Source organism: Daldinia loculata (assembly GCF_022478755.1).
Source record: "Daldinia loculata strain CBS 113971 unplaced genomic scaffold F4817scaffold_31, whole genome shotgun sequence".
Lineage (NCBI taxonomy): Eukaryota > Fungi > Ascomycota > Sordariomycetes > Xylariales > Hypoxylaceae > Daldinia > Daldinia loculata.
The window spans coordinates 239,183-252,149 of NW_026054885.1; the positions used below are offsets into that span (position 1 = coordinate 239,183).

The window sequence follows — 12,967 nt, forward strand, 5'->3', positions numbered from 1 at the left end:
CCCGTGCTGCGGTCGACAGAATTTGGCGCAGAATTCTGAACCCGCTGCGTTGGTTCTAACAAGACCCGAGCCTTCCCTTGCCAACCAACTAAGCAACATAATCAGCAATAACGCACGGACCTATTATCACACCCCACCTTCACCGCCCGGCAATTTACAACGCTGAGACGCTGTATCCCATCAATTATTGGCCTTTACCTTCTAAGGTTTTTTTAATGCTCGGCGTACCGAATCAGGCCTACCCGCAAAGTTGAAACGGTGTTTTGGATTGATATTTGGACTGTACTGTACAATTCGATTCAATTCATAAGTACATACAAGTCCTTTAGTCCCTCGGTTGCAGTCACTACCTCTAGCAGTCACAAGGTTCTTTCTGCGAAACCTCCTGACTCATTCAGTACATTCAGTACTATACGGTTCGGGTACGAACAAGTACTTAACCAACCATTTAATTGTGTTCTTGCCCGCGCGGTGGACTATTTAGGCATACAACGCAAACACACCTCAGACCTGCATCATTGTGTGCGTATGATCATTGGGTGTTACCTCCTGCATTAGTCCACCCCTACCTTCCTGCTCCCTCCTGCCCGCGTACCTATCTTGTACTGTAGGTGTTTTTATAACTATTGGTCGCGACTAGATAAAAAATAGGCCACCCTTGTTCTCCTAGCGACTTTGACCAGCCACACAAACTGCATCTACCCAAATATTTCACCACAAAAAAACGGCTGCACTCTCAAAGGAGCTGCCCCGCCATTCCAAAGCTCTGACCCTCCCCAGTTTTCTACGGTCTACCGTTGCGAAATTTTAACATTTAACATTGAGACCATGTCAACCCAAGACAGCTCGTATGCGCCAAAGTCGCCCGACCTTTCTTCTTTTTATTCCAGCTCAACGTCTGACATTCCCCAGAACCACAACGCCCCAGGTGGCTATCTCTTTCAAGCTGGAATTGGGGCTGGTCCAGGAGCTGGTACAGGAGCTCCTTTAAGATATAATCAGCCACAGCCCCACCAATACAGCACTTATCAATCATCCATACCGTCTTCTGTACCGCCTACCAGCGCTCCTGCATACGGTAGTAACGGCAGCAACAACACCGCTTTCAGCACCTATCCGTCTCAAGGCACCGCCGGACAACAAGGACAATACTTCTCTCCCCGACAACAAACACAATTCGCCCAAACAAACCAATCGCCATATATTCTACAACCCCCGAACGCTTCCGTGTCCTACTACTCGTCCTATCCCGAGCCTGCATCACCCGCTATCTATCATCAACTACAAGCACAGCTACAAACACAGCCTTCCCAACCCCAAACCTCGCAACCACCTGCTGTTCCCAACCAATTTAACTCGTCAAAACCACAAAGCACTATGCCGCCACGAAAGATCGCGCCGGCAGCAAAGCAAAATGAGGTGGAACCGTCTCCAGTCAAAACCAAGTTCCCCACAGCGCGCATTAAGCGTATAATGCAAGCTGATGAGGAAGTGGGCAAGGTCGCCCAGCAAACCCCCATCGCAGTTGGAAAAGCGTTAGAACTGTTCATGGTACAACTCGTTCGTAAGAGCGCCGAGGTGGCCAAGGAGAAGAATTCCAAAAGAATCACGGCGCCAATGCTCAAGCAGGCAATAAGCTCAACTATTGAATGGGATTTCCTACAAGACATTGTCGCCAAGGTGGGCGAGGAGAAAGAAGGTGGCAAGAGCTCCGGCAGAACTAAACCTGATAGCGATAGTGACGAAGAGGGAGACGTCGGAGAGCCTAAGAAGAAGGGAAGGGGCGGACGTAAGAAGAAAGTGCCTGCGTAGCCATTGGCTAATACTGTGTCATCTGGTTCTCTTTCTACGGGCTACACGACAGCAATGAGGTCACGATGAATGATTTAGGCCACTGGCGTTTATACCTAGGGGCATTATACCGGCGTTGGAGGTTTAGGGGCTACCCTGAATTTATGATTGGAAGACGGACCTGGGCGGCTTGCAAGACGAATATCACCAATTGTATGGGGTAATTAGGTACTTAGACAAGGAATGCAGTCGGTACGTGCCGTAACTATGGCAGTAAACACATCTTTGTTTATGACTGATACCTCGATGTGATTGTTTCTTGGCGATTGCTTTATTTCTTTGCTGTTCTATTTTCTATTCATAGTAACACTCGAGGCTCGATATCAAACGCTCTGCTTAGCATAATATTAGATATTGCTATCAACTCTGGCAGTATAAGGTTGAGTCAATACAAAGGAATTCCCTGTTAAGAAGCTTAATAACGTATAGATTTTATAATAGTCCATTAGGCATAGCTATAGGTTAGATGTACATATGCTATAAGGTACCTTTGTTACTGTAGTTTTTGTATTGTTTTAAGCATTTAAACGTTCAAGCTAAAGTACCTAAAGATGTGTAACATCAAGTCCCGTCTTACAGGCGAACCTATTATTAAAGTTTAGACAGCTCTCGGTAGATTCGGAAGCTCTTACCGTCGAATAGAGGCCAGGGAGGTACTGGGTATGGACTGACGCTTTCCTCGTGTGTAATAAGCGATGCAATAAGAGTAACGCTAAGAATACGTGAGCCAATCAAGAAACTTTGAGTCCGTTAGAAGTGGATATTAAAAGTACATGTACCTGCCAAGAAGGCCAGAAAGGGACATTTATTACTCGATGCTTGTGTCGTATTGACTTGTGAGAGAAGCAGCGCGCCGATACCAAACCCTCAAATCTTTGGCCAAAGCAACTTCGACACTTCGACACTTCGACATTTCGACGTTTCGACGTTTCGTCACGCTCACCATCCCATGCTTCGCTGCATCCGATAGCCATGACAGCTTATCTTTCTTATTCGGTACAATCATTTAATGTCGAACATAGGTGAGGCATCAGGCCTCACGATCTCTTCTATTCAAAAAGACAACTCGCTATGTCGTGGGATCTACTCCAGCGCCTTATCCAGAGTGATGTCTTCAACCAGAACCCCTTTCTCTCTGTTTCCTATCTATCGTAGGCAAACCCCTCCCATAACTTAACTACGACAACCTTTTGACCCATTTTATACAGTCGATATGCAGACCATGTCGGAATCCACTATGTTTTGTGCTCAAAGCTCCGCCAATTTCCCTACGAGGACATCGAGTTCTTCCTACCTCAACTATGCCACCTTATAATAAGTGTCGACAATGACTCTATGGCATTAGAGGAGTTTCTGCTAGACCTATGCGAAGAATCCGTAACTGCTGCTCTATTGGTCTGCGCCCATACCGAAACCGTGCTGTAAGAATAGTTTGCTGAGTAATGCTTTATAGACGTTTTGGCTCTTCCAAACTTACCTTCACGATCTCGCTTCGACACCGCAGGCTCAGGCCTTCAAAACCTGCCGGAGAGTTTATAATAAAGTACAACATATTGTGTTTGGACACTCAGATAGCGCAAGACACGAGAAGATTAAAGAGAATATTTTACCTGTTACAGTACTTGCAAGTTTTGTTTTGGCCAGTATCGGCCTCCCAACCCTTCCACAATGGGCGGGCCCGTTAGCTGTTGCGCAAGCGAGGAGGTCGCAACCATCTACCAATGTCATATCGGAAACGAGCCTGCCGAGTCAGTCAAACCAGCCAAGCCAGATGTCCAAGGTTACCAGGAGTCAGACTGTTACCGGAAATACAACAAGATCACGCCGACCTCGTGATTTAGCTCGAGTGGGAAATGCGTCCGATTCCAAACAAGCTATATCATCACCGAGAAGACCACCGCATATTGTCACTCATATATCTACGAGTCCCGAAAGGAGCGAAGATGCCACGGCCGAATCGCGAAAACCGACCTACGTCGACAGCATGTTGTTAGACGCTCGCTTAAGTTCGTCATCCCTTCCTCTTCCCGAAGTGAGGTCGCCAAGGATGATAGCACGGCCGATCCCTCCACTCTCCGCTGGCCTTCCACGTCCAACAGACACAATCTCGCGCAGGCATTCCCACCACGTGAAGACTCTTGCGAGTCTAGCAGAGATGACTGAGACCCAGAAAGCCAGGTTGCTCAGACAGAATTATTTCCACTGCCAAACCGCATTTCTGACGGCGCTGGAGGATATATCTAATCGGCTAGTTATAGTGCCAAAGCCGGCTCGCCTTAGTGCTTTGCGCGCCGAACTCGCACTAATTGCTAGAGACTTACCAGCTGAGCTGGATATACCCATCATATGCCCGCCCACTCTGGTAGATGGCTCGCCTGCAAAGAGTCGCCATCACCGTATCGTCAGGGTCAACCCTGCCGAAGCCACCGTTCTAAATAGTGCCGAAAAGGTGCCATATTTACTCATGATTGAGATCCTTCGCGACGACTTTACTTTCGATCCTAGCTCCGGAGAGAACCAGAGACTACTTAGCAACCTCGTGGCTGAGCAAGGTACTCGTAAGCGACTCTTCGATTTATCAGATGCGCCGGGGACACCTGCTACCGAACGGGTGTCTGAACCTGTGTTGGAGAATATAGATAGCGTCTTCGAACCAACATCGGGTGACTTAGGAACATCACCGATGCTGAAGCCCTTCGATGATAATGGGTCCTTCGGTAAAAGAAACGGGAAACAACCCAGCCCTCGAAAGAGCGTGTCTAATGGCATAGCAAGCGCGTCTACGACTGACCTAGCCCCATCGCGTACGTCGGCAGCGTCAACGTCGAGATCAAGCAGTCCTGGTCCATTGAGGAGAGTAACATTGCCGAGCCAACGCAATACGTCCACTGAGCAACCCGATTTCTCGGCTCTGGCAACACATATGAGGACAGCGTCACAAATGTTAGCCCAGCTTGATGCTACAAGTGGTAAACGCCCGCGGCAAGAAGTCGCAGCCATTAGATCGAAGATCATTGCAAGCATGCAGAGCCTCGAAGAACAAAGTTTTGACCTTGATGATGGCCAAGGTCCTACGTTTGATTTGATCATGGCGAAAGCTAGCGCAGCAGCCCAGGCTTCGGAAAGCAACGACTTAGAGGAAGATATTGACCCAACAAGCGACCCGAATGCCGGTGCCGCTCGAATGGAAAACGACGCAATGACAGGAGGAGTGCAGAGAACAGGTGACCGTGACGATCCTAGTGCCGCAGTATTTGGGGAGGCGTGGCACATGAAAAAGGAGCGGATACGAAAAACGTCACCGTACGGATGGATGAAAAATTGGGATTTGGTCAGCGTTATCGTCAAAACAGGAGACGATCTTCGACAGGAAGCGTTTGCGTGTCAGCTCATTCAGGTCTGCGATAAGATTTGGGTCGATGCTGGCGTACCTGTCTGGGTGAAACTCATGCGAATATTAGTCACTGGAGAGTCTTCGGGGCTTGTCGAAACAATTACAAACGGCGTCTCCCTGCATTCACTTAAGCGGAGTCTGACTTTAGCATCGATCGAGTCGGGCGTTAATCCTCGACATCGCCTTGCTACGCTGAAGGACCATTGGGTTAAAACGTTTGGCAAGCCCGGGAGCGAGCCCTATAAAGCCGCTGTGGACGCGTTTAAGCGTTCCCTTGCAGCATACAGCATTATCTCGTATATATTACAGTTGAAAGATCGACACAATGGCAACGTGCTCATTGACAACGAAGGGCATATTATCCACATCGATTTTGGATTTATGCTCTCGAACTCGCCCGGCTCCGTTGGATTTGAAGCAGCTCCATTCAAACTAACTTGGGAATATGTGGATGTATTGGGTGGAGTTGATTCTCCGGATTTTGAAGATTTTAAGACGCTATGCAAGCAAGCTTTCCAAGGTAAGTCCAAGCAGACTAAGTATCCAGGCGAAGTTTTACATCTAACGCTCTTCAGCTCTACGTCGGTGTGCAGATAATATTGTCGATTTAGTCAGAATGATGGGACTAGACTCGAAAATGCCCTGCTATGCAGCCGGGGTCACGCAAGCAACGGCAACGTTAAAGCAACGCTTCCAGCTACATCTAAGCGCCGACGAAGCCGAAAACTTCGTGGAGACTGATCTCATCACGAAGTCCCTTGGTAGCTACTATACACGACTGTAATTCCAACCCTCCCCTTAACCAAGTTGAATGCGATACTGACAATGCATAGTTATGACACTTTCCAATACCGCACCCAGGGTATATATTAGGTGCTTAGACATTTTGGCCCGTCCGTCGAGGCCTCGTGGAGTTGTTTGCTAGCATCATGGCATTTGGGCGGCGTTGTCGGCGATAGATTCAGCGGCTTGGACTAACCTCCGCCTAGGACATTTATATATCTGAATGACTAGATCACAGTGGTGGGGCGATATCGATCTAGACTCGTAAATAGAGATGAAGCATTGATGGACTTGTTGACTAGTGGTGCCGCATATTGATTTGGGAGACGCGAAAATAACTTGTAACCTCGATGCCCAGGGCGCATACGTTCTTTGCTCCTAGATGAATTGGATAGCATTAGTCTCTAGAAACGCAATACACGTTGTCTCAAGGAACTAGATTATCTGTGTGTCTTCTCATATACAGACTAGAAACAATATTAAATTTCGTATTAACTAAGTCTAAACAGTCTTTGCCTGTTATACTCAGAATAGCAAGGGAGCATAACGTTTAAACATTAAATTTCTGATAAAATTACATCTATCCTACAATTATTACATATGTACACCACCATATTCCGCCTTCGTCACATACCTGCCAATCCATCGCAGCAAGATCTACGATATCACAAAATACGTGACATTGATCATAAGAGCATTATGGGTTGCATATCGTTCTATTTACAACTTAGTATATATATATGTAAGTGAGTATAAAGCTATAAGATTAATAGTTAGAGGATACCTACCTAAGTATCTATACGGTAGCCTGTTTAATACTTAGCTATAAAAGAAATAAACCATGAAGCACTCGATTTGGGGATACGGATGCGCATACGCCACCGTCGGCATGATATGGACTTTTATCAATTACCGATGACACTCAGTCATCCCCCAGCCAATAAACAAGGTCGCCGGTATACATAGAGTGCAGGGAATACCAGGATACGAACAGCATCCAGAGGGACACCTTGATGGACACCACATATTGGGGCTTTTATTTATATATATCTGCACCACCTGCCTATGTCACAATATGGTATCTTTTTCTTTTTGTCGGCCGCCTTCAGACATGTACAGATGTATCAACCTAACCCTTTTTATCTAAGTTTTCAATGTTCATTTAAGGGCACCGGTCTTCTTAGCAGTATACGTAGCAATAAGGTCCATCAGCACCGGCGAAAGGCAATCATACGTCTCGAGCCCAACCTGGTGCAGCTTCTCCCTAACCTCGCCTATCTTCGCCGGGTCGAAGCCCTGCTCGATGATACTGGACACGAAAGCGGCGAACTGGGGCTCTTGCCAGCCCTTTTGGGGGCTGAGCTCGGCGTGGACGAAATCGAGGCCCTTGAAGGCGTGGTCGATCTCGATGCGGCCGTACAGGTGGGTGCCGCAGCTGGTGCAGGCGTGGCGCTGGATCGCGGCCTTGGGGTCCACGATGCTGAGCTTCGACTCGTTGGCCGTGACCGATAGGTTGTCCCGCGGCACGACGCCGACGATGCTGAAGAGCGCGCCTGCGGGCTTCCAGCACTTGGAGCAGCCGCAGGCGTGGTTGTGGGCGATGTTGGAGCTTAGGGTCACGGCGACGGGGTCGGTGGCGCATTTGCAGTAGAGAGTGCCGCCGGAGAAGCTGGGGTCGCCTTTGGTGATGCCGTTGTCGAGGAGGGGGTGTAGGGAAACCATCTTTGCTTTGCTTTACTTTGCTTTCTTTGCTTTACTTTAGTTGAGGCTGAGGTAACGAGGTAACGGGTTGCTATCTATTTCGAGATTGTTCTTATTTCACGATATTACGGTCAAATGGGACGAAGACTAGATGTCTTTATAGGAGTGGACATGTGTATGGGAACGAAGGGGGGGGAATACTCCAAGTCTCCAAGAGTTACAATCTACGGCACTAAGCACCCATCTCCGAAACAGGCCGTGAAACTCGGTTGGAGGAAGAGGAGAGAGAGCGGATCATAATGGCATCTTACGTATACGTCTCAGCTACAGGATGGCGTGCTTCGTGATCTCGGGGGTTTGCTTGGAGATCCACTACCTGCAGACACGACGAATTGATATAGCCGGTAGCATGAAGACGGCTCCAACACCATGTTTCACAGGGGCGGCAGATGAGATTGTCTGTATAGAGGGGACCGATATATTCGGAGATGAGTCGGGATCGTGGAGAGAGGTGAGCAAGCAAGCATTGGCGTCCCGCAGTCACCTTTATGCTTCCCGACCGGCAAATTTATAATTGGCGGCCGCGAGCTCTTGGCTAACTACAAGGGCGAATTTCACCGTTGGCCAATCATAGCGGGATGTGATGAGCTTGGTTGCCGCATTAGACAATCCATATACCTACATACCTACACTTTCGATCCCTATTCCCGTGTTAATTCAGCAGCAAACAACTGAACACTCCTAATAAAACGCCTCTGATGATCAAGATTTATTTTCATGTTCTGCCAAAGCACGGTTTAAGAGCAGTCCGTCGAGATACGCTCGAACTTGAACAATCTTGCCATCTCACCACCGCGTCGGCCACGAGTAAGTATTACCTATTGTATACCAGACAGACTTAAGCAGAAGCGTCAATAGCTTAGATACCTACCTTACATCTCGGCGAAGCTGTCGTGTGACACACCCGCGAACGTCAACCCGCATATAGCTCATGCTGAGGGGAATTTCAACAGTTGGAGGAAGGATGTATTTATTTCCCTTCCCCGAGGAAATAGTGGAATATCGTGCCAGGTGGTAAAAGAGAGGGAGCTTACCGTTCTTGCTTATCCCATCTGCGGCCATTTCGATCACAGCCCATTCCTCGACCTCCCCACCAATAACACCAGTGATGCGGAGTTTCATAGCGCTGTCGAAAAGACCGCCGACTCGAGATAGGGCCTTGGACATCAGAGTCGCCTTGTCAGAGTAGTGACACGATAACGCGTGTGATCCCACGATGGTCCAGTCGACGTCGTCAGCGACGTAGATATAGAAGGTCAGGGCGTCACCTGCGGTGAGGTGGGCGAAGAATCTCGCGAATCCGCGCTTTGGTTGGATACAATGAGCTTGTCATTTTGTCCCTTGCGTCGGATAAGATGGGTACCCGAATATTCCGCGGAAGTGAGGCGGCGGCATGGTTCTAGTTCTAGTAAGGGGTGCCTTCTTGAGTACGAGACGGCCCCCGGAGATAGTCGACCAAAGGCCGTATAGGTGAGAATAGACGGTACGTCTTGCAGTGATAATTCATTCGGTGCGGGGTATCTAATACGCCGAGAGGTATAGCTGAGGATATAGTCGTAGATGTAAACCCTCTTAAATCCGGGGGGGTTTCTAATGGGTACGGACATATCTGGTTGTATAATGGAAATTGGCTGGCAGATCAAGACGAAAGGGCTATGAAGAGTTATAATAAGGTCTAAAGGAATAACTATACATGTAAGTTATATATCTTTAACATAACTCTCTTGGAGTCCTAGTAAGATATAGTAATGTACACAATCATTCCTATACACTTGGATCTTATATTTAGTTATTGGTCATGAATTTAACTATTAATTAATAGGCAAGACTCATTAAAGTAAATAGGTCTAAGTTTGCACTTTGTTTGGTAGACATATATGACCAGGTTTATTATTTACGAACAATAGTATAGCATAAACACTTATGTTTATTACACCATATCTGTTGATGGGGCTTATTGCTTTTAGAAAATATAGCAAATAAGCTAGAAGGCTTATTGAGGGATCACTTCCTTTGCGGATCATGGGCTATATTCATCCTGCTGTTTTAAACCAAACCTATGGGAACTATAGAGTTGATATAACTCATACAATCATTTCGCACATCCGTGTGCGATCGAGGAACGTTTAACCAGTTTATTTGAGATAGAAAGAGAGGAGTCCTAGAATACTATATTTTATAGGTAACAAGTGTTGAGAGTGACGATCTTGATATGCTTTATAACACCCTTACATGCCAAACGAGTAGGACATAATTGTCTATAGAAGTAACTGAACACCTTTGAAATACCTAGAACTAACTATATGCTTAAACAAACAGGCCAATCTACTATACTCAAATCATCAATCCTCATTGAACATTCATATGGATTCATAACGTACTCGTACAACATACCAACCGACCAGCAGAGATACCCGATACGCGTAAAGAGACAGCAAACAGTCCGTAGCACACCGTAGGAAAGAAAAGAACCGCGTAAAAGTGACAATCTAACCCCTATCCCATCTCCGTACACCCATTTCTCAGCGCTCGCTCTTTGAACCGCGTCCCCGTCGCAACCCAAGCTTACAGAAAAGGGGTCTCTATCAACCAAAGCTCGAGCGCTTTTATCTAACCTACCTAAATCTGCCCCGTATCGTATCGTATCGTATCGTATCACATCACATCACATCGCATCACACATCACATATCAAGCCTCGCCCCTACATCGCCCCATCCACCTGATCCTCCACCTCCACCTCAAACCTCGGAATGCCCCTCCCGCCACAAAACCTCGTCAAGTCATCATCCTGATACAACTCCATATTCAAATCGTACTCCTCGTCGTTTACATTCCGAATGCTCGCGCGCCTCAACCTCGCGCAGCCCATCCACTTGGGGTTATTCCTATTCGGCGGCGCCCCGTCCTTATCGAACGCCCCCGCGTGCCGCGTCACGTACGTGATCGCCGTGTTCTTGAGCGCCTGCACGCTGGCCTTGCAGCTGGCTAGCACCCGCGCCTCGCCGTGCCCTAGCCACCGTATCGTCAGCGCGATGTCGTACACCCGCGGGCCGGCCGGCGGGAAGGCGGCGGCGGCGGGGGGTTGGCCGCGGGGCAGGCCGCGCGAACCTGGCGGCGAGAAGTTTGTTGGCGGGAGGGATGGGCCGCGCGCGACGGGGGGCCAGGAGGGCACGGCGGGTTGAGGCTTGGGGGCCGTGTTGTATCCGGGCGGTGGGGGTGGTGGTGGCGGCGGGGGGCCGGGGAAGCGCGGGTAGTTGTTGGATAGGGGGCCGTTCATAAGCTCCATGACTAGCTCTTCTGCCTGAGAAAGCGTGTAAGGGGGCCGGATGTTTGGGAATATGAACGCTTCGGGGGACTGGCGACCTGGTGGGGGCGGATTAGTGCGGGGCTTGCTGATATTGTTGCTTCTCTCGTCTCTGATCTCGCGGCCGTAAGTGACGGGGACCGTGGACGTGGATGTGGCAGGCGTCATTTTTACCTCGCTATCCGAGCTGGCCTTGTAAGACGGGACGGCGGTTGACAGTGCAGGACGATCAGATAGGATATTGGAGAAGATGGAGGCTATATCGTCGTCGTCGTTCCCATCATCCTCATCCTCGTCCTCGTCCTCGTCATCATCGTCAAACCTAGTCTTCTTGGAGTCCGGGGGAAACGAGAACCCGTTGGTAGTGATGAATTGCTGGACGGCCTCGCACGACTTGGTATGGAGCGATTCTACGGCAAGTAGAGGGGTAGCACGGGGTTCGGAGGAGAGAAGGGCGTCTCGTGAGCTCTGGTTGGACCGAATCGCATATGCTTTATAGTCTCCTAGAACGTCCTTGACGGTGACTACGGAGACGACGTCATGTTTGGCTAAGAAGAACTCGCAGTTATCTATAGACATGTGTTAGCAGATATTATGATGAGCTGGAGGGTGACAAAATTTGTAAGCTACTTGCCTACTATCTGGCCCCTATAATCGAAGACTACGGTCGAGGGCGCCATGTTGAATGTTGACTGACGGTAAGACGATGCTTGGAAGGTTTGGTCGCAGGAACGTATAAGCATTGATTAAGATTTGTGAACCGTAAGCTTCAAGTTGAGAAGTTTGGATCGATTTATAGATGTGCCGTCTTATATACACATATGTGCGGCGAAAGACAAGTTCCGCGTACAGCCGTCCATCTAGATACCTCATGTATCAGAAACCCAGCTTCATGCAGCATCTAGGTACTAAAAAAGAAGTGAGGCAAACTATGTGGCATTAGATCTATCGACGACCTGTCTTGGCCCCGAGGGAATGAGTCTCAGCCCAAGAAGGGTCCGTATGACATAGGTAACTTAATATGAATGATACATCCCGATGCTCTTTTTGGAAGCCAATAAGATGCAAGCGAAATGTATGCCTCGCTGATACGTCAATGGCTGCAAAGGCTGACTAACGGTGGTGGTAATAAAGGGGTACACAAAGGAAAATCTAGGTCTCGGTGCTGGGCGAGTATTCCCGGCAGCATGTTGAGAAAGGTTGTACGGGGCACACCTCTTTTCTCTCTACCGGCAGAGAATGGGTACCGGCCCCCAGGTCATACGAATGGGATGCACGACTTAGATGCAAACACCCCGGGTTGATCAATTTAAGGAAAGACTCTAAGGGAAGACCCTGGGGGTTGGGCAGGATTTTGCCACTGCAGGCTGTCCGTCTATCCTGTAAATGTACCCCAAAGACCATGATTATCGTCGCCCCGAGACACATCTGCGTGAAAAGCTGCAGAGACATGGCGCCTAGAAGCCCTTCGGGTCGGACGCGGAGTGGTAATGGGCGGAATATGGAATAATACCGGGCTAGCTTATTGAGACATTTATGGCCAATAAAAAACAGGGCGAACATTGGCAGGCGGTTCGGGAGTGTTGGGAATTTTTAGCAACCTTCTACAAGGACTTTTATGAAAGATATGTAGAGGTAACTATTGCAACGTATTCAGCTCGCGTGTAATGAAAACATCGGAAGACGAAAGAGAGATATTCTTCTCTTAAGGTGGAAGGGGTCACTAAGTTATATAACGTGCAACCAGGTGAGAGGTGCAGCTTTAAGCGTAAGGATTTAACTACCTCAGTCTCATAGTTCTATTGCTGTCGTTTTTTATTTTTTGTCGATATGCCACAGCGCTGTCGTCAGGTAGAACTTGAGGCTAGCTAGA

At 48.4% G+C, this 12,967-nt stretch overlaps 5 protein-coding genes across 5 annotated transcripts; 2 read left to right on the forward strand and 3 right to left on the reverse strand.

The window, feature by feature from the left end:
* The first annotated feature begins 497 nt into the window (after positions 1 to 497).
* Positions 498 to 2,247, forward strand: F4817DRAFT_146501 (uncharacterized protein). The gene has a single exon (XM_049297920.1). It carries the CDS (start codon positions 829 to 831, stop codon positions 1,810 to 1,812), a length of 984 nt encoding a protein of 327 aa, XP_049158114.1. The 5' UTR covers positions 498 to 828; the 3' UTR covers positions 1,813 to 2,247.
* Positions 2,248 to 2,613: 366 nt separating this feature from the next.
* On the forward strand, positions 2,614 to 6,463 carry F4817DRAFT_340667 (kinase-like domain-containing protein). Its single transcript, XM_049303664.1, has 5 exons — positions 2,614 to 3,002; positions 3,060 to 3,246; positions 3,305 to 5,765; positions 5,821 to 6,025; positions 6,079 to 6,463. The coding sequence occupies exons 1-5, from the start codon at positions 2,923 to 2,925 to the stop codon at positions 6,116 to 6,118; spliced, it is 2,973 nt and encodes a 990-aa protein (XP_049158115.1). The 5' UTR covers positions 2,614 to 2,922; the 3' UTR covers positions 6,119 to 6,463.
* A 710-nt stretch (positions 6,464 to 7,173) lies between these two features.
* F4817DRAFT_146538 (glutathione-dependent formaldehyde-activating enzyme) lies at positions 7,174 to 7,905 on the reverse strand. The gene has a single exon (XM_049297922.1). It carries the CDS (start codon positions 7,748 to 7,750, stop codon positions 7,187 to 7,189), a length of 564 nt encoding a protein of 187 aa, XP_049158116.1. The 5' UTR covers positions 7,751 to 7,905; the 3' UTR covers positions 7,174 to 7,186.
* A 751-nt stretch (positions 7,906 to 8,656) lies between these two features.
* F4817DRAFT_316880 (uncharacterized protein) lies at positions 8,657 to 9,184 on the reverse strand (the record flags this gene model as incomplete). Its single annotated transcript, XM_049300737.1, has 2 exons — positions 8,657 to 9,080; positions 9,153 to 9,184. The coding sequence occupies 2 exons, from the start codon at positions 9,182 to 9,184 to the stop codon at positions 8,657 to 8,659; spliced, it is 456 nt and encodes a 151-aa protein (XP_049158117.1).
* A 1,001-nt stretch (positions 9,185 to 10,185) lies between these two features.
* Positions 10,186 to 12,041, reverse strand: F4817DRAFT_146553 (uncharacterized protein). Its single transcript, XM_049297923.1, has 2 exons — positions 11,729 to 12,041; positions 10,186 to 11,663 (listed from the first exon to the last, which is right to left on the reverse strand). Exons 1-2 carry the CDS (start codon positions 11,835 to 11,837, stop codon positions 10,492 to 10,494), a joined length of 1,281 nt encoding a protein of 426 aa, XP_049158118.1. The 5' UTR covers positions 11,838 to 12,041; the 3' UTR covers positions 10,186 to 10,491.
* Between the last annotated feature and the right edge of the window lie 926 nt (positions 12,042 to 12,967).